Below are 21877 nucleotides of genomic sequence, written 5' to 3' on the forward strand. Positions count from 1 at the left end.
TAACATATAAGAGGTTTTTTTTAAATGAAAACTATAGAAAAATGTCATTTGCCCAAAATCTTTGCTTTTCAATGAGTTTTTGTTCATATGAATATATATTGCTAATGATTAAAATATGGGATTTAAAAATAAGTAATAAATGAGAACTATTATGCAAAGAATGAAAAAGAGTATCTTCTTTAACGTAGCCAACTATCATTTTGAAATTTTCATGACTTTTTCTCTTCACTCAGCAGCTTTAGATTTTGGCAATTTAGTATATTAAATTATTGATTTTTAGTATAAGCTCCCTTTTTTAATGTCATAGGTGCTTTTACTTTAGTAGATAAGTGATATGATTTCAAAACTGTTCTTATAATTTTGTTTGATATCATGGACTAACCTTTCATAAAAATATAAGAGTATAAGATAGCATTTCTATTGCTAATCACTAAATTGAGGAGCGTTTGATTTGATGGCACTCCAGCTGAAATGTAACCGAGACCCTTACTCAACTGGCAAGTATTTTTGTTCTGAATATGTATTGACATGGTTAATGGTTAGTTGGCAAACTGTATCTTTGAAGCAGAACACCCTTAGTGATGAGGCCACTCATGTTGTAGAGTGCTTCAATTATTTATGCTTTGCTGAAAATTTCTTTGCACCGAAAATATTAACAGTTGATTTAAGGCTGAAACCTTTTAATTCATGCATTAGACACTTTACATTTAGGTGGCAAAAAGTTTTCTGTGGGGCATATGTGAGTTCCCTAGGTAGGAAACAGTTTTGTTCTAACTCCTGCTAGGTTTTGTGGGGCAGATCCCATCTCTGTTTCCTGTCTGGCCTCATGTCTCTGTTACCTGTATTGATTTTAAGTGCTTTGAGGGAGAGCGTGCTGGTCGCTGCATGCACACAGAGCACCAGGTACCACGAGCCCCATCCTTGGCTGGAATCTGCGGCAAGTGGCTGCAGCACAGGAGCCAGCTTTAGCTCTAATGAAGAGTGTTGCCTTGGTTTTCAGCAATGCCCCTACCTCTGGTCATTCAAGCAAGTGAAGCCCCTCACCAGCTCTTGACTTCTGCAGCCTCGGATGATCAGTGGAGCCACTCACTGTTTGCTTTGATACCCTCATGGACAAAGAAGATTTTGTTCAAACGAGAGTCTTCTGTTAACCACCAGCTGGTCAGTAAAAGATGGTTTTCCACTTTTAATATTTGTAAGGATTGTACCAATTATATCAAAAGTGAACGTTGCAGGGAATTTACTATCCAATTAGTATATTTCTAATTCTGTCTCAGGTAATTACGTTCACTTGAGATGGCTTCAGCAACACCAACTAGTTGTGAGACTTCCAAAGAGTTATTGTGACAGATACAGCTATGTGATTGCTGATTCTGGATCTGCATAGTCTGATGAACTTTGTGCATAGTTTTGTTAGGGAATTCTGATAACCAAAAGATGAATGTATCAATTAAGATACTAGTAATTACTTGTGGGAATAAGTAGTTCATACAAATTTGGACTAGAAAAAAAGATTAACTGTTGGGATAACAAAGCTTTTAGATTTGAAGGTGATGAATACCTCTAAATTTTTTTTCTCATTTCATTATTTACATAATTTAACTTGTGCTGCAGTTTGTGAATTATATTTTCATACACTGTGTAGACTTTTCCCTTGTCTCCACAGCCTGAAGATGTGTCCAATATGTCAATGTCTTCTGGATTTGGAATAACCCTTCAGAAATGTGGTGTGGTAAGTTTTCTTACATTTGTCTTGTTAATTTGGTAGGAAGTTTGTACCCAAGTAGGAAGTTTGTCCTTTAAAAAGTGGGAGCAGAATTGTGCCTGTGCCGAGTATTTGGGAGAATGTCCATTTTGATGTTAAGATGGTCTCACCCTCTGTAAGAGGCATAGTTTTGCAGTGTTGTTTCAAAACTGAAGTCAGTGGAATCTTCTCTAACTTCAGGGGATTTTGGATTGTGGTCAAAACAAATACCTTGGTGTGATTTTGTAGAACTATAAATGGGCAAAGCCCAGTGAACTCTAGAAATCAGCCACAAGCCTGGGCAGAGATAGAGTCAAACTTCTTTAGAGAATGAGATGAGCCTTCTGAGCTACATTCCTGGCAAAACCATGGGTGCCCTACTGTGTCAAGTATGGACTCCTTTCAAAGGATGGGGCACTGAGCCTCCTGATGCCTGTTGTGTCTGTGGGCGTTCTGTCACACAGCCATAGAAGAGCCAGTGTGTCATAGTCTGCATATTCAGTGGGACTCAGCTACAGCATAGTATTTAATGAAAAAAAGGTTTCATTTGACTCATGCAAAATGCTTCTGAGGAGCAAACCCCTCCCTACTCTAAGGAAATTTTAAACCTTCCATTTTATTTTTACTTTATGTGGCATAGGTTGATAGATTTACCTAGACTGTTATTTTTCCTTTCCTTTTTTTTTTTTTTTTTTTTTTACACTGGATGAAGCAAGACTTAATTTTTATAATTGGAGGCAGTTCAGCTTACCTGTCCCTTGGAGAGAGAAAGTGCATCCAACTGTAAGACAAATCTGAATCCAGCCACTGTAATGCTGCATGAGGGTAAAGAGTTCAGTAACTAGTACAGAGCAGGTGACATTATAACTTGCACTGGATAATTTGCATAGGGAAGAATGAATATGCATCATATCTCGTGGCACTAATTACCTATAATGTTGTTATTGAAATGGGAGCATATCATGATTAATGAGGCTGAATAGTGAGCTTTTCAGACATAGGAAGCAGAATCACAGAACCTTCTGCTTTTCTGGCTGTAGGTTCCCAATTTTTATATCAGAGCCTCTCAGAAACAAGAGTTTAAGACAGTTACATGGGTTTTTTTCTGCTATTCATAGGACAGCCTCACATAGACTCATTAAAAATTGTGAAATCCTTCTGTACAAGGTCAAAGTTAATCAGTTGTAGGTGCCAGGATTATCAGAAAATAATTTTGCAGTGCTATTAATTGTAAATTACCAAAAACTATGCAATTGTATGTGATTGTCTTCCACCTCCAAGTGCAGTTCATTTTACTTTCCTTTGCTTACCTTGTCATCTACTTCAATCCTAATTCGTCTGAACAGATGCTTTCCTGCTAAGAGACAGACTGGCCATATGGTGGTCTTTAGCTGTTTTAAATGGAAAACAAGTGAATTTTGCACATTTTCCTCCTCCTACCATGAGTGGCTCCTCAGAGCATGGAGATGACATATGTTTACTACTTTGAGTCAGGATTTTTACAATACCTTAGCTCAGAAATATGTTTAAATGTTTAATATGTTTAATGTTTAATGTTTAAATTTTACCTGTGCTTACAGCACCCACGCCCTTCCTTCTTTCCAGAAATGTGCTCCTTTAAGACCTTCATTCCATAGTACGACATGAACTTTTCTGTAATAGTACTTCGTAATGACAATAATCTTTAGCAGAGCTGTAGTAAATCTTTAAATTTGACTGTTTGGCTTTTAACACATTTACCTGTCTCGTTTCTCAGTTGCCTAAGCATTCTCGCATTGCAGATCATCTATGATTCTATGATCCTCCTTTACTGTTTCTAGTTGTTCTTATGCCCAAAGATCCTCCATTCCATTCACTTCCATGGCAATTCCATCCTCCTCTCTTTTCTCCTAGTATGTCCTTGCTCTTGCTGTGGTTCTTTTCACTCCACTCTCCCAGGTACCTGAAGTGACATCACTTGCAGGGGGTAATGACACATATGGTGTGCTTCAGCAACAGAGGAAAAATGGAGTATGCACTTATGCATCATCAGTGGCTGCCATTGGGTTCAGTTCCTGTAGATGGTTGGCAGCATAATCGCCTCCTCCAAAAACAAGAGGAAACATCTTCAGGCAAATTAGAGGAGCAACTTAGAGGAGATATCCAGTGGCTACTGATCCCAATGGCAGTGGTGTATGGAGGAGGTTCTTTCTATGAGAGGTCAAACCCAAGAGCTTCCCTACTGCTTGATTCTCATCTGCTGCTTTCTCCAGTGCTGTCAGGAAAAGAATCCAAATTCTTTCAAATCCTTTTGAATTTAGCTTAAAACTGACTGCCAGTCAAAAAGAACAAATGCAAACCATGTATTTAATATTAATCAGAAATGCAAAAAATGTGACCTTTTGGCCACCTGTACTTTTCGCAGTACGGTTGGGATACCTCTGAAGGGTTGCTTTGTTTAGTCACTTAATTAAAAATTTTATTAAATGAAACAAAATTAAGAGAAAATGCAAAATTAGTTTGAGAAAGAGAATGAACAGTGTGTGGGACTGTGCATTAAATCTCCTGCCTAGGGGAAGGAGAGGACTAATGTTGCCATATTTCTGCACCTGCCTGTGAATATGCACATGCTACTTTCTCTGCCTATTTTATTGTAGGAATTTATCAAAATTACTGTGTATATTCCCTCTCCCCAAATGTAAATGAATATATTTGTGCCTGCTTAGAAGCACAGGAAGAGACCTGAAATCCTCATTTTTTGCTTTGAGGAGCAAGGGAAAGGTATGGGAAAATGAACGAAGGAAAAAGGTTTTCTATTTCCCCATTTCCCCAGCTCCCTCTTTTGCTGGTGCATACACTTGTCTGCACAAGCCCATCCACACTTACTGTGGAGCATAATACAGTATTAACAACTCATGCAGTTTGAACCTTGCGTCTTTCAAGGTGTGTTTTCTTGTTTTGGTGATTGTGTCAGGGTCTCTGCTCTGTGGCTTTGTATTTTCTTTATGTGGCTTTGAGGCTTTTTTTCCTGTTTCATTTTGTTTGTGCTTTTAAAAGAAAGTTTCTAGCCTTTGTGACTCCACAGGAAAGGTTGAAAGCCATGTTGACTGTGTCAGGCCAGTTCAGAAATGAGGAGAGAGAAACTCTGCCCCAAATGTATCACATTTTTAATACTTAGTGATTTTAAGTCTCATGAATGTTGGGGTATAATTCATGATATACAAACATATGAAATTGGTAATGCTTTCCTCACAAATATGATTAAGATTGTTGTTATACATGCTGACAATTATTTGCAGAATCTAGTACAATAAATAGTTGGGTTTTTTTCCTTCACAAGCTTTGTTTAACACAATTGAGGTTGAACTTGCTGTAATGAGTTTGGAAAATTTGGTGTAGTATACCAAGGAGAATTATATAAACAGATTTATTCAAATGTACTTTAATTATTGTCACTTAAATAGAAAAATGCAAACCAAGCAATAATAATTTCAATGAACATTTTCATTTCCTTGATTCATAAGATATCCTAAAACTGTAATCTGTATCTATACTGAATTAGTATGAAATGCAGAGGTCAATGGTGCACAATGAAATCATAACTACATATGTCAAATCTTGTGGCTGCCATAAACTCTGGTGTGATTTCTAAAGTCTACCACAATTCATATTTTTAGAACTCATTTCTGTGGGGGCTGCTTTATTGTTTATATTTGCCTGTGTCCAGACACAGAGTAGACATTTCCTAAAAAGGAGGAAGAAAAAAGAGAAAAGCTCATCCTGAATCATACTACAGTCAGTTAAATAAGTGTTAATTGGTGTCATTATTAGAAACCTGATACACCATCATGGCCAGCATATCATAAATCCAATAAAGTTTTAGACAGTTCTGGTTTAATATGAGTTATAGGGGAAGGCAATTTGGAAGGTGAGAGGTCAGTAAGCAACTCTGTGCTCAAAGTAATTTAATTTAGAGGGTATAATTACCTAATAAGAGTTAATGGCCTAATGGAATAAGTAAATAAAATCACGTGAGTGTGTGTTGCTAGAGATTGATGATTAGCTTGTGTTTCACCACTAACTGGAAACAGAGCCATGAACTCCAAGTCCACTGGTGGCTCCATCAGCCCTCCCATGGGAAGGGTGAATTGAGGCAGCCGACACCCTTCGGAGAATATGGTTGCTGTGAAAAAAGGGAAATAGAGACCAAAACTGCATGGAGAGAATGAATTTGCAGCAAGGGCAGCTTGCAAAAGAAACATCCTTGTTGTACAGAAGTTCAAAGAGTTTTCCAGACCTTGGTTATAAAGTTATGATCCAATTCTGCGTTGTATGAGGTATCAAGGGGATATTCAGATTCTTGTTTTCACTTCTGGCTCTGCATGAGCTGGGTTTCCTACATCGGCTTTCTGTCCCTTTGTGTCCAAGCAACAGCTTGACATACCAAAGATTAAAATCTCCTTTGGAGTTTGAGATCAGACTGAGTGTGGCGCCATTTGCAGGTATGCAAATATGCATCACTGCCTTCAGAAAATAAATTTACACATAAAATAAACTTTTATTGGTAATCAAGACTATGCATTTTGCTGTTAAGATTCACATACAGCCATTTTGCACCATTAATACTAATATTTCTGTTTTCAGGTGGATGTGGAACATGACCCTCAAACTGCATACATTACACTTCTGATTAATAACACCAACATGCTGCTCTCACCAAACATTACAGATCTTATGGTCCTGGACAATATCACTGGTCTACATGTTCAAAAAAACAGTGGTAATAAGACCACTGATGGCATACAGATTTACAGGAAAAGATTCTTGCAAGGTAACAAAATCTGTGGGGAAATACCCCTGATTACACCTGTGGAAGAGCATCAGTTCAAATCATGATATTTATTTATTTATTTTTGTGGTGTAAATTCTCCAATTATCAGTTAATACAGGTGAACAACTGTGGGAAAGGTTTTGTGCTGCAGTTTACAATTCTATTAACTCCCATTTTGACTCCCACCTTCGAACTGTTTCTGATCTCCCAGGCACGGAAGTAAGCCCCTGTAGTTCATTTTGGATATTTTTAAAAGCTGCTGCACAAGCCATTTTAATCGTGTCTGACGAGTCTTCCTTTAGCCAAGCGTGGCAGATTGGCTTGCTGCGGTATTGAGGTGCACTGGAATTGCAAAAGGCCGTGCAAGCAGGCAATAATGATTCATCAGAAATAAGGCAGCTCTTCTCAGTATCTGTTCTCCCCAAACTGAACAAATTATAAAATCAAAGCAAGTAATCCACTCTTGGAGTCAGTCTTTTCCTTTGGTAGCAGTTGGATCATTGCACATTCATAAAATTTAACCTTTCTTGATTTCTTCATCTCCTTTTCCCTAAGTCCAAGCACATAGAAAATTACCAGCTTGCTTTTGAGAGTCATGATATTTCTGTTGGAGCTTCAGAAGTGTTCAGTGATACCTGTTTATGGTTGAAATATCTAGGGTTATGATAATGTTTTATTAGTGAGAGATATCCAAATAGGAAAGGGAAATGAGTAGACCTGGGGCTGCTGTCTGATTGCAAATGGATAGTCAGACTCCATTTCTAATAACAGCAGTGTAAGTAGTGGTACTGATTACAGGGCTGTTCTTTTTTGAAAGCGTCAGGGAATTGCTGGCTCTCAACAGAGGTTCCTAAGAAAGAGTGATCCCTGAGAAAAAATGGAAAAATGATTTGCAGAGCTGATCTAGTAAACCAACTTGGAGCAGTTATCTAATTTATTTGTAATTACTGAATCGGGAATTGAAGATAGCTTTTCCAGCCTATATACGTTGCATGAATCAGCATGAAGAATACTGAAGTGGAGGAAAATCTGGCAGAACAGATTTCTGCATAGTTTAAGGTTTCGTCATTTTTATGTCAGTCTTGGACTGAGCCACTAGGGCTGGGCAGAAAGACTATGCCTACAAAGACCTATGTACTGTCAAGCTGCATGTTAGCCATAATAATTTTTCAGTGCTCCAATGCACTGTGGATCAAAATTCAGCTGAAATCTCAGTCAGATATGTCTTTGGTTTCATTAGGAAGAGAATCAACCAGTTACTGGTTATAATGTAGGCTGTCCACTTTATAAAATAAATTATTTTTAAATATGTCAAGTTTTAGTATCATTCAAAACATGATGGTTTTCAGTAGCTTGAGGAATCATTTAGTCCAGTTTCCAGATCCTGAGCCAAATTTGCTTGAATTCTTAGGGGCAGCAGATACAAAGGATGTTGCTGGGCTCATGTGGCCAGGAACTGTTTATTCTGGATGTGGGGCATCTGCTGTGTCAGAAGGGAAAAGCTCCAGTGCTGTCCCAAGACTTCCCCAGGAATTTGAGGAATTTTCCTGGGACAGAGCAAATCTGTCTATATCCCTCCTCTCTGGACTATGTTGGTAGGCTCTGACTGCTTCCTCTGCTGAACTCCCTTGAAGTCAGTGTTGTGAGTTTTATTGCAGCTTGGTTCCTGTTATGGAAGCTCTCAAATAAACAAGCAACCACCAAAAATTAAAAATTTATTATTAACACAATTAACTAGCCCTTCACAAACTGCAGGTTTGAATGTCTGTGAGAGGAGACCAGAACAACTTCCAAGGGTTTAACAACAACCCAAAACACATAACAAAGAGCTCTGTAGGGTTTAATGACAACCCAAAACACAGAACAAAGCACCACTCCCTAGGGTTTAATGACAACCCAAAATGCTCTATCACTCACCTAACAAGTGAGGGCTCTCAACCTCGAGGACCTGCTCAGGGCAGTGTCTTGACCCAAGTCACCTCAAGGAGTTTCCTTAGGCCACATCCCATCCCAAACTACCCAGGCTGAATCTGATCTCAAGTCAATAGCGGCTCCCATTGGCCAAAGGCCCCAACTACCATGAAGCCCTGAGAACAAAGTCAACCAGTAGCTGCTACACTTCAGCAGCCAAGGAGCCCTGTTTTCATTGGGCAGGTGCACCTGTCACAGTTCCTAGGAGAGCATTTTTGCTGGTGAGGAAGCACAGTCTAAAAGGGAACCTAAAAAGCTCCTCAGATGTTTTCCTCATACCGAACTTGCTTTTCAAATTTTGCAAACATCTGTAACTGGAGCTGAGCTCAGCTGGGTGCTCAGTTCTTCAGAGATGCACACCCAGTCTTGTTGTGCAAAAAAAGATGTGCAACTGTACTGGGTTGTTTGCAAGTCGGTGTAGCTACTCTTGTGTTTAAGGAAATGCAGGCACGATTACTTAAAGACCACTGTTGCACTGACAGATGTACCTCACCTGCTTCGTCTACACAATTGGGTTTTTTTCTCTTTTTTAACAGGTGGAGAACACTTTGTAATCAACTACTCCGCACTTCTTGATGCAAAAGAAATGTGGGATGGCAGGGTCTTGACACTGCCAGTGAAGCTAACTTTCAGGAGTTTATCACAGGTATTTCCTTTACAATTTTATTTTGCTTTTCACAATTTTTATAAAAAAAGTCTCCAAGGTGGTTCTTATCTGCCTAAGCATTGAGGTCTACGTGTAATGAAATGAAGTTCTTAGGCTCTCTGAATCAGTTTACCATGAATTTATAATTACATGAGCTATTCTTCATAGCTTAGGAAGTCCTAGACCTCCTTAAATATGTGAAATATCTTTGTGTGTTGTCCTGTAGCTTTTCATTCTACATTTTATATTTCTCTCAAGTTTATCTGTGTATCCAGGAGGAAATAATGATGTTTCACATACTTAATATGTGTATTCCTATAGTCTGTGAGAGATTGAAAGTTTTACCATATTTTTATCAGAAAATAATTTCTTTTAACCAAAAAAACAAGTTGCAGCAAAGGAAAACCTCCTTGCTTATAAGGAAGACACTTTTTTATTATGAGAGTTGTGAAGCTCTAAAAGAGATTTTTCAGAGAAGCTGAGAAATCTTCATCCTTACTGAAAAATTTTGAGAACTCAGTTGCACCAGGCTTTGAGAAAACTGGTCTAACACTGGAGTTGTTAGACTGGGTTTCAGCGGGAGGCAGGACAAGTGTTTTTTTCCAAAGTAGAATTTTCCGATTCTTAAATATGGCTTGATATTTTTTCTGTGGTTTTCATAATTGCATGTAATTAGAACCTGCAGATGTATTTTCGTTTCAGCCGTTTCTCTTTTGTTTAGAGGAAAAAATGTTTAATGTGCACAAGAGTGATACTAGATTGGTAGAGAGCAAGAATTCAAAAAACAGGGATGTATAGACGTACAGATGTATGCACTGATTGTGGCTCCTGTTCTGTGCATTTTCAGTCAACCCAGATTTTATAGGCACAGAAAAACGTAATTCTGTGAGCATCACAATATGCCTCTGTGTCGTTAGAAGGGGAGTGTATTGCATAGAGCAGCTGCTTCTGTGTCTGTTAGTGTTACCTCTAAGTACAGTGCATTTTCCTATCAGATTTATTTCAGCTTCAAGCTTGTTGAGAAGTACAGCTTATCTTCGAAGGAGAGGCTTTTCTAGAGACTGGGCTGCTTACCAGTGGATTCTGCTTGTTTTTTTTAATACATGTAATATTTTTGTATCTCTCAGAATAAAACACATCTCATATCATTGACAGCATCATTCACCATAACTGAAGAAGAAAAGACCAAGGTAAATTCTATGATTTGGTATTAGGTTGACTCTCCTGCTTAAACTTATGGACAATCTAAATTAAATTCTAGGAGCTAAGGACGTACTTACATACTTGTATCTCATCACTCAGTTATTGGCTATTAATCATACACAAGTTCTGCCTTTTCAGATTTTAAGAGAAAGTAAAAAGGAGTCAAAATAGTCTTAAAGCAGCAATATTTAGTATGGAAAATCTACAAACTTCCATTATGTTCCTAGCCATGTTTCTCCATTTGAAGAATTGTCCAGGCACAGAGAACTGTGATGAAGGATATGCCCACCTGCTCCTGTTGACCATGAGAAAGGTTTTTGCCTTTCCAGAAGGGTAGAGCTGTTTTTCACCTATTGAGAAAAGGTTTCTGTATCATGCTGATACACAAATCAGAAAATAGCTGTGTGGGGAGCCTGAGAAATAAAACTGCAGTAAGAGAGGCATAGTTTATGTTTGTCTTTTGTTTTTTAACTAGTCATCCTTCCAATATGACTTTCTGTTCTTGGCTTCTGAATTAACATGGTTTCTAAGAGGCCAAATAAACCTTCAAAATTACATTGATTGCAGCAAAGTGTTATTCTTCTAGATAATTTTTTATCAGAGAACTCCCCACTGCATCCATCACTTCCATTGCTAGAGTAATCTCTTCACCAAACTTGTTTTTCTCCCCTAACCCCTCATTACTTTGGCAGGCTGCTATGTTGCAAGGAGTCTTTTTTTAAGGAGCAGTGGCTTGGCTGGGAAGAACACTGTGATTATTTGTGTTCAGACAGAAGAAAATAGCTTTTTCACCCCAGAACATTTTTGCTGTGGTTGTATCATTTGAAACCTGAAGTTCATGTGGATGGGGCTTGCCTGAAGAGGTCCTGAGGAACTAGACCCCCCATTCCTTCCATGGGCCTGTCCCATGAGTTCCTCTCCACCTTTAAAATCAGTCTATTTGGATATTGGGCACAGGGGCCTCTAGTTCCAGTATTCTCTTTTGCTGGGGATCTCTTGCCCCCTGAGCTTCTATTAGTGTAATAGATGTAAGTCAAGACTTGCCTTTCTCATAATTGAAGATCGTGCCCATTCTGTTAAAATGAAAGCCAGAATTAAACATGATATAAAGTAAAACTATACATGAGCTGGAGAACTCATTGTTCCTGGATAAAGATCTAGTAGGATTTAAAAGGACTGAACATTTGCATAGCTAAGAATTATGCTTGGGATTGTCATAAATGTATTTTTTGGAAACTCTTATTCTTAAAGGTGTAAGCCATGCAGTAGCTGACTGGGTTAGAAAAATAGCTTCATGAATGGTTTTCTGTAGAGTTCAGTGTGAATTGATCCGCAGCAGTTGGTGATGTCTAAGCTAAGACTGTAAGCTACATCATTGGTCTCAGTGCACTGTGAAAATTCCTGCAATCTATTACTATACTGATAGTATACCTTTATAATGTGGGTTTTTTCCAACTTGAACTTGATAGTTAGACCTCAACAAGTTCTTGGGGACTATTCCATAGTTTGGTAAAATTGACTCAGCTGTGTTTGAACTTCCTAAATGAACAGGTTTTGTAATTAAAATGTGTGGTAAAGGTGTGTGGAGAATACTATTAATATTTCAGAAATAAAGCTTGAAAATTATGGAACACATCATGTTTCACATGCATAATATTTGCCTTTGGGCTGTGGCCAAGCGTAAAGTGTTTCAGAATGAAATCAGTTTGTGCAAGGAAATTATGATCTGCTGAAAAAGGTGTGATGTATTGTATTTCATCCGTATCTTCAGCTGTCATGAATGCTCTCAATCTCAGATTTTATTTATTAAAATCTGTTCATTTATTTAAACCTGTTCATGGATGTGGTAAAGCAAACACATGTGTGACTAAGTGGATACTAAATGTTGACTTTAAGGATAGAAAAAAGAAGAATTAATTACATAGTCATGGCAGTACTGTGCTAAGTTGATCCTGTCAGCTTTCTTGCTTGCACACTTTTGGTTTGCTTGCACACTTGGCTACTGTTCTAAAGTTTCACAAACCCTGTGGATTTTCTCTTCTGTACCTCTGGAAGAAAGTGCTTGGTTGTCTGTGACAAGGTAATTTTGTGGGTTATGAAAAAATAGGAATGTTGCTCATCTGAGTGTCCATGCCAGATGTCTTCCCACAGCGCTTCAGGGGCTGTGAGTACTGTGTGCCTCTGCCCTCGGCTGAGTGGTTTTGATGCTGAATGGGAAGCTGTAGTGAAAAAGACAAAAGGAAGTTCTCCCATCCAAGCACATTGCATGAGATGGATGATAATAATTACTTTGATCTGATTTTTACCAGACTTGCTTCCCTCAGCATCCTTCAAATCAGTAGCAGCGCAGCAGTTTTTGAAAGAAACTTGGGCCTGTAATGCCCCTTTATGCTATTGGAATGGCTTAAAAAGTTAGCTTAGGATATAGGGTTTGAGGCTCATTGGTGTGTCAGTGGTCTGAAGGTTGGCCTGCAGTGCCAGCACTGGTCCTACGCCGTGACTCGTGCACCTGTCCCACACCATCTGCTGTGATGCTTTCAGATGCCATTAGGTACCTGCTGTGTCTTCCTGCTTCAGTTTACAGCTCCCCAGTGACATGGACAGTGTTTCCAGAACCCATACTTCTTTAAGTATAAAAACACAGACAATTCCCTGTCCATTTTTCTCCATCTGAGCTTAACCTCTGACAGAACTGCCTGACCTGATGCAGACTGACTGTCCTGCCATAGGTCTCGCCTTTTACTTTACTTAGAAAGCACAGGATCATTCCCTAGACAGTGCTTTTTCTCCATCCAGACTTAACCAGCTTCATTTCAGCTTCACTGAACCCATAGCATCACCAGATTCCTGCTTTCCCCAGAAGACTAGAGAGATCCCTAAATTTCACAGAGTGCTTGGAAATTGGACAAATGCAAGTGAATTCAGACATGTGTGAATTCAGAATGATGAAGTGGTTCCAAAGCAGCATTTTTTTTCCTAAGTATTATCTACAGCATATCCTGTTCCTTGAAAGTGGTGGGACTTCAGGCAGAGCCTTGGTGTGGCAGAGCTCAAGGAAACTCTTCTGTGATCTGCCCCCTTAGCCACACAGTGCAAGCAGAGAAGCTGGGGACAGCAGACTGATTTAGAGTAATTGCATTTTTTCCAAGTCACGCACAGATGTTTGTTGGCTCAGCGACTGTTGAAGGGGTATGAGCTAAACCCTTTTGATCTGTGAAGGGAGTAAATGCTGGGTTAGGGAAGGGAATTACTTAATATTTGCATAATCATCTTTCAAATAAATTTAAAAATGAAGATACTTTGATGCGAAGTGATGCAGTTTTAACTGAGCTCATAGAAAGGAACTGAGGGGCAGTGCAGAGTCAGAGGAGAAGAGAGTTGGTACTGACGCTGATGTAGATGTGCTGGGTGTCCTTAGTGGTTGGCCATGGTACAGGGGAGCATGATGGAAGCAATTGGCCAGACCAGTCAGAAGCTACATCAAGAAAAAAACATTCAAGCAATTACACATGGAACCGGGAAATTAATGAGTTGCTCCTCTTTTTCTTTTCTTTCTTGTTTCTGTTTAAAATTTAATGGTATTGAAAGGTATTAGAAAGAATTCATGGCTGGCTTACTTGGATAAATACTTAATCCCAAAACATTTTAGTGAACCTCAAAGTACTTCAAGGGTTTCATTATTTTAGACTAAGCACATAAAAAACCAAAGCGAAACCAAAAAGCAAATCAATCATACCTCTGTCAGTCAGAGCAATTGTTGATTCTACACGTACAATACTGTGAAGTACTTGGATCTTCTTTTTGGAGCTATGCCAAATAGTAGCCTGTATTAACATCTTGATGATCTCCTTGATACAGACATCATTGTCTAATTCAACTGAAATCATGTTGAAATCGATGAGCACTGAGCATCTCCAGCAGCTTTGAGGAGCTGAACCTGTGAAACAACTAAGTCTGACGTGAAGTAGTTCCTTTCAGTTAGAGAGTTTTCCATGTACAAAAACATAATGGAGAGAGAAAAACTGAGCAGTTAAAGGATAAAATTCTACTGTTAAATTGGAATAAATCCTTGTCAATTGTGGACCATGTTGGATTATCACTTCCTGTGCAGAATTACCATTGACTGCATGGAATATTCTCAGGTTTCTGCTCCAAGAGATGACCAAGCCCAAGCTTGCAAGCAACATGTTAATTATTTACACTTTCTAGGCCCAGCAGAGTGATTAGTTTGTGGTGAAACATTATACTAATAGCTGTGCTGTTTGTCATCCAAAGATCTCAAAGAACTAAGCAAATACTGAATTAACTTTTGCTACATGGAGCATGAAGTAAAAATTAATTTTTAATGCAATTCAATTTAAAGATTAAATTAAGAGCTAAAGTGAAAGGCCTATGAAGTTTGTTAGCTGGCTCAGAGTTCCAGTGCTCCTGCTATTCTTTTCTGACTCTGGCTCATGCAGAAACTGCAAGGGTGCAGCATTGGGTGGTTTTGTCAACTGTCAGTTATGTATTTATTCTGAGCTCCTATTGGTGCTTTTTCCCTGTGGTGATTACTCAGTTTTATTGAACTGAGAAATGACCATTAATTAAAGGTAGCCAACATTAGACTGACTTTTCGGAGCCTCCAAGCAACATCAAATGCCATCAATTTGAATGAAACTTAGAATATGCAACACTGGAAAACAGGCTATTAAGTACAGGACAGCCAGGTCACAGCACCTAAAATTCAGTCTGCAGGAGTTCTGTTGCTTGGAGTTACATAGGAATTTGGACTAGGTGAACATAACGAACCGTGCTGACTTGAAAACCTATGGAAAATAGACAGTTGTTTGATAATATTAATAAAAATATAGTAATTGCAACTTAATGCTGAGAAACCCCGAAGTTGTGTGAAGCCATTTAAAAACAATTTACTGTGTTGCTTACAGTTACAGTCTTTAAGTCTGATCTTTATATATATTTAAAATGTAGTTTTAATAATATGGTCTTTTAATTTCAGGTTTCGTACAGCCATGCCATTCATGCTTCAGGGTTCTTCATTGCTTTTTTTGTTTCCCTTGTACTGACATGTGCTGGTTTTTTCATTGTTTACCGAACCCAAATACTAAAATGGAGTTTCCGTAGTAAAAACCAGGTGAGTCATACTCTCTGTAATAGTACTTTATTTAAATTTTTTCATTGATCATATCTGATGATATAACTTGCTAACTAATACAGATTGCCTAGAAAGTTTCTGAAGGTAAATAAAAAGCCACCAAGTGATGGATTGCATTGGTAGGTAATGTAATCTCTACAACTTCCAATCTTTAGTGCAATCAGATTTAGAGGGGAGCATAAGAATGATAATTTGGCCAAAAGAACTGCTGTCAGTACCTGGGTGTTAGCTTTGAACTGGGGGGAGATTACCCCTTGGCTATTAGTTTCTTTTCATATTCCTTCTTTCCTTCTCTCCTCCTTATCCTTCAAAATGAGAGGGAGGATGTCTGTGGGTTATAAACAGTTGCCCAGGGAGTAGACCACTCACCTTGAGCACAGCAGACTTGCATCCAAATTGTATTTCTGATTACCAGGAATAGGGATTTGAGTTTAGGTCTCTTAGTTCCTTGGATGCGCATTAATCTTTCTAGTGATTAAGCGAAACATTTGGGTTTGGGGATGGAGCATTTTCAGTGTTCATTATCCAAGCTGTGCCAGTTTGCAGAAAGTATTTCAGTACATACTGGGACAGAGGGAGAAAATACAGCGTCTGATAAATATTCATCAAGTTGGCCCATGTTCTAGCCCTTGCTTCTATTAATTATTTATGTATTTATGTAAAGTGGAGCAACTTCAATGGGAGGGAGCTATTCAATCAGAATATTACAGTGATTGGAGCAGTCCTCCAAGAGAGGTGTACTCAGAGGTTTGAACCCCTCCTCTGCTTGAACTGTGGTAGATCTCCCATCATTCTGGACTGACCAGAGAAGCTCACAAATCATTTGCAACAGTATTTTCTGCAGTTAACGATTAATCCATCAACAAATTTTTATTTCTTTTAGGTCTCAAAAAATAATCCCTTTAAATGAAAAGGGTGTGCCTTGTTTCTTCTTACAGAAAAAGATGTGATAATGAAATCATAAAAAAGGGCCAGTTTGCTCCTAGCATCAGATATTTATAGTGGGGTTTTTGTGTAGTAATTTTATCAGCCCTCAGTCTCAAGGGAGTTTCACTGTACTGCAAACTACCTGAATCACTTCCATCATTGATAGGATTAGTTTTTCATGTTGTTCACCTCATAATACTGTAATCTTGCTGTATATAATTTGTATACCACGGCAATTTTTAAAAAATTGGCCTAGAAAGTTTATAGTGGAAGATAATCTCCTAGAAGGCTTTCACAAGCCTACCGAAATCAATGTAGAGTCTCCAGTCTTCTCCATTCATTTCTTTATTTGTATTCCAGATTGGTTATATACAAAAAGTTCAGCCTGAAACAAAAATAGTATATTTGATTTCAGATACATATCTGAATTGCACAATCTCTTTATACCCTTTCCAGCTGTACAGTTTGGTGATAAGTAGGAACCATCTCATCCAGTGTTAACTGCAATAAAATTAGATCAGACTCTCAGTGTCAATTTTTTTCATAATCTGAAGTTTACTTCCTTTTTTGGTTTTTTTGTTGGTTTTTTTTTTCAGGAGATATGTCAGGAACTGAGCCAAAATCACAAACTGGAGCACTCTCAGTTTAATTCAGGTGATCTCTTTAGTGAAGATATAATTATGAACGACCAAATCATCGATATTCTGTCCTTTGAAGAATCTGGGAACATGCTTCAGGCTTTAGAAGAGTAAGAATTCACTGCTATTACATCATATTTACTACACTTCAACCGAACCTTTGAATATGAGTATCTGCCCTTTGATTTTTTTTTTTTTCATAGTGTCTGTTTACACATATGACTGAACTGCCTTAAGTTTTTAAGCTATATTAAAGAGCCATATGTGGGAACTGAAAATTGTCATATTTCATATTGCTTCACCTATAGAAGTCACAGCTCCATCTAGGCCTTTGGCATGCAAGTTTTCCAATCCAAGTGAACATCTAGTTTTGCCTCTCTGTGGTTCACTAAGTAAAGGGAAACTTTTCTGTGTACAAGAAAATGTTGAAAGGGTGTGTTTTACTATTGCTGAATACATTCTGCTTTCAAAAAGGTGGCTTTTGTCCTAGAAAAGAGAGCCCCTGCTGGGTGCCAGCACTGCTGTTTAGCAGCATATTTTGGAAACACCTGGATCAGAGTCTCGACAGTTCGCAGTGCTGCTGGAAAGATACCGTGTAGCTGCAATCAGAGGGACCACTGGGTAGGACAGAGGGACTCCACTGATGTTGCTGAAAGGCTAGTCAGGGCTGTTTGACAGAAGCATGTTGCTGTTAAAGGTCATCTGTTTTTCAGCTGAACTTGATAAAAGATCTGATGTGAGGACAGAGAGGATTTTGTTTGTTCAGTCTTACCATTAGCTCCTGTAAAGTCACGTTACAGGCAGTGTTATGCAACTATAAAATCTGTAGAAGCTGAAAAGGAAAAGTTACAGGACCATGGAACTGATTTTCTTTCTTAAAGGGTAACTAACAGCATTATTATTTCCTGCATTTCCTTGATAATTGGGATACTTATCTCTGTAAATTGCACATTGGTCCTTACTTTTATAACTATATAGAAACTCAGGCTTTGAGAAGACTTATCCTGAAAATCATTATGTGAATATTAAGAAGAACAGGATCAAACATTTTTATAACTCACTTTAGTATTAATTTATTTCAGGGATAGTGAATATCTACCTAGTTTGAAAGAAAAAAAAAAACAAAACACCAAAAAAACGCTGGACTATCTTCAGATATGTTATGGTTTAGAAAGGTAAATATTCTTGCAAACCTTTGGATAGGATTATTTTTATAACTGGATTATTTCTAAACCCATAAAACAGGATTCATTTCTTAGTTTGAGTATGTATCCAGGGGCTAAATTTTTTTAATATTCTTATGCAGTTAGCACAAAAGTCTCTCTTGCTTCCACTTCTTTCCTCACAGTTTCTGTTTTCTCTACCTCTAAGGAGGTAGACATTGCATTGAATAAAGTAGGTGCCCATTAGCAAACAGTCACTAACCTTCTTCACCTTCTGAGTTATCTTTTCCATCTTCTGGGATGAGGATGGTAGATAGACCACAGAGGCATCCAGAGTTACAGTGGTTCCTGCTATGAAAGATGATTGAAAGGGTGATAGATGTTACTGTGAAGGGCTCAAATCAGCCTCAACCTGTTAGCAGTGGGTGCTTCCTAATCCCTATTTAGATTATCCCAGTTTTTCTGATTTCTTGTAGTTTTAAACTGGACCTTCATGATTCATTTACTGTTGGGAGGTGACACACAGATCCACTTACCATATTTTTTTCTATTCCTTCCCTCTTTTTATTGGCACTCATTGAATATGTGTATTCAATTACTACATACTTGTTCCTCTCCTCTCTTACTGGTGGTGCAGTTTATCTGACTGAGTGAGGATCTCTGCAATGTGAAGTCCTACACCAAGTTGACCCGAGTTCCCTTTTTTACTCAGGGGTGAAAAAGGGCACTTCTAGGGTATGATTATTCTCATCCTCAAGTAGACTTCCACAAAATGAGTTGTATGGCTCCTGCACCCACTGACTCTAAAGCCTGGAGCCTGGGCTGGTTAGCTCAGTTACAGGGCTCTGAAGGTGAGTGAGATGAATCCCAGTCTTGCGAGCTGGTTGGTGAAAAAGGCTACAGCATTACTTTAACACCTATATTAGATACATGCAGTATTGTTTGTGCTTTCTTCAGTAGCTATAGCACACCACTTGTTTTATCTCTCATTGTTAACACTTTCATATGATATTTAGCTTAGCATGCTTTCTCATCTCTTAATGTTGATTCCTTATTCACTCTGCATGTTGGGTCAAAGCAGTCCTTTAATTTCTGGTCTATATTCCTTAAAGGTTTCACTTTAGTCTTGTACTTAATAAACTGTTGTACGTTATCCAGGTTTTTAGCTGATTCCAAAGACAAAGATAAAATACTGTACCATTGCCTTAGGAGCTTTTATGACAGTGATCTAGAGTAAAACCAGAATGAAGTAATCCTTTTTACTGAATTACCTGCTTTAAGGATAGTAATTTGCAAAACTTAATGGGAAAAAGAAAGATTGTGCATTTGTAATTTATTAATGGATAATTGTAGTCAATTTGAATGGATTCTGTGCTTGAATGAAATGTTGTCATTTTACTAATTGTGGTCACAGTTAGTTTTTCAACAACATTGTATTTTGGTTTATTACATTTAGTGTCACCTTATAGAATAGCCGGGTTTTCTCGTAAGGAACTGAGGAATTAGGTTTGCATTGTCTTATAGAAGCGGCAGTATGCTGAGGATAAGAACTGGGCTTGTATTTTGAGCACAATTTTTTCATGTCATATGTATACCATTATGGATTTTAGCATCATAATCCTGGTTTTTATTATTTGGGGAGGCAAAAGTAAAGGGTTTTTTGTTAGAGAACTTTTGATACTTTCGATATTTTCAACCAACCAACAACATCTTGCTTGTATGCTAGTTTGATAATTGCTTCTGCATGTATTGGTGCAGCTATGTGTCATTTTCTCTGTGACATATGTATAAGCTTGCCAGTGTAATTGGTACATTATTTTTCAAATTGCACTGTGATGGTAAACACAGTTGGAATCGTTCTGGTGCTTTATTCTTTTGTCCAGACACAAATGAGAAAATTACTTGGAAAAGTAAGAGCCACATAATTTATTTGTCCTCTTTATGATGTAAAACTGTGTTAATAGTTAATGTCTTTTACGAAGTGACAGTGCCAAATTGTTTAGCAAATACATTAGGAGTATGTGTTCAATATTTATGGACAGGGACATCTTTGGAATGTAGACAGTTTGCAATGTCAGGAGGATTGGCTAGAGAACAAAACATACTTTTAATATTTCATAAGGAAGCTTCTTAGTTACTCATTTTGTGAGCTTTGTCTTAATAAGTCATATCCTTGATGTACATTATGCAGCAAAATAGCTTGACTTTTATTCTCAATAGGTTCCTTACTGTGTATATTCCTGAATATTTCCCATTGGCAATGAATGCTAATAAGAAGAAGCTATATGATTTGCATATCTGACGTGCACACGAGAAGGTCATGTTCCAAAATGTTGTGGGTCTCTTTCTGTATGTCTAGAACAGAACATGAAGAGAGCTGAGAAGTTTGGGTTTGTGTCCAATGTGATGAAGTCTGACCATGCTCATAGTCTTGAAAGATACAGATGCGTTAAAGACAATTTCTTTAAATGGCTTTCCACTACTACAACTTTTCTTTTTCATCTTCATTTTGTACAGCTGTGCTTCCTTGAGTTTGGCAAAGCTCTAGCTGAACTTGAACCTGCTTGCTGATACACAATACATACTGCCAGTTATTTTGGGAAATCACTTAAGTAATATGTATGCATTGCAGCTAATTTTTTTTGATAGTAGAGGGCATTGAGGCCAATGTAGTAGAGAACAGGATCAAACTGTCTCAAGAGAATCTTGACAGAAAAGTCAAAAACAATTTACTACCATATTAGAAGTTCAGTTTTTCTTTCTAAATGTAAATTTCTTGCTGTACATCTCAATGTAATTTGCTAGGGAGCAAATGTGGGGTTTTTTTAACCCTGAATTCAAATGGAAAGTAAAAATAAAAGATCACATTGTCATAGCCGCTTAATCTGAATATTCCTGCATAGAAAATGGTGAGAAATAGTTACATTGTTAGTACGAAAAAAAAAAAGTGCTAAATTTCTGTATTTCATAACTTTTTAAAAGTGTAATGGAAATTTTAGAATTTTTGAAGGGAGGGCATATTCATTGCTCTGTTTTTGTGCAATGTGTACATTGCAGGAATACAACAATAAATAAGTCACATGGATATGTCACATAAAATGAACCCCAAACCCTGCATTTGTAGTTCTGTGTTATGAATGCTGTTATAAACTTGACAGTTGTGTAAACTATTCATTTTTTTCCATCAGAGAAACTCAAACGCTTAATAGGTGATAGGATCCGTAACACAGGGGAACTGAAGAAAACAAGTAATTTGAAATTAATGAATACATATCTTCATCCAAAAAATGGCAGTTTTCCGATGAGGAAATCGTGTTCAGAATTAGGTGGGCCATTTCTGCTGTCCACCCAGAATAATTTATTTCATCCAGAAACAGTCTGCTTTTGAGAGCAGTGCTGTTAGTGATGCTTTATTCCATATGATTTTGAAAGAAAATTGATACCTCCTGCTGTTTCTGTCATCTGATTACTCACCCCATCTGAGTAGATCACAGCAAAGGTGGAAGCTCCTCAGGCATTAATGCATATAGCCATATTTATTTATGCTTTTGTTACTATCCACGCTGAAGTTGGTACTTTTAAAATCAGTGGCAAAATGCGTGATGAATTCACTGGAAGCA

The 21877-nt window shown here is 37.9% G+C and overlaps 1 protein-coding gene across 4 annotated transcripts in view; it reads left to right on the forward strand.

The window, feature by feature from the left end:
* Positions 1 to 21877, forward strand: part of EVC2 (EvC ciliary complex subunit 2) — a 76884-nt gene that overhangs the window by 8882 nt on the left and 46125 nt on the right. For all 4 annotated transcript variants that reach the window (XR_012628633.1, XM_074865750.1, XM_074865752.1 and 1 more), the window contains 7 exons: positions 1001 to 1161; positions 1667 to 1732; positions 6368 to 6554; positions 9062 to 9171; positions 10299 to 10361; positions 15374 to 15508; positions 17053 to 17204. Coding sequence is in view for 3 of the 4 variants with exons in the window: in XM_074865750.1 (XP_074721851.1) it covers positions 1001 to 1161; positions 1667 to 1732; positions 6368 to 6554; positions 9062 to 9171; positions 10299 to 10361; positions 15374 to 15508; positions 17053 to 17204 (874 nt within the window). In the remaining variant the exon portion in view is untranslated. The remainder of the gene's footprint in view (positions 1 to 1000; positions 1162 to 1666; positions 1733 to 6367; positions 6555 to 9061; positions 9172 to 10298; positions 10362 to 15373; positions 15509 to 17052; positions 17205 to 21877) is intronic.

Source organism: Strix uralensis, chromosome 4 (genome assembly GCF_047716275.1).
Source record: "Strix uralensis isolate ZFMK-TIS-50842 chromosome 4, bStrUra1, whole genome shotgun sequence".
Classification (NCBI taxonomy): domain Eukaryota; kingdom Metazoa; phylum Chordata; class Aves; order Strigiformes; family Strigidae; genus Strix; species Strix uralensis.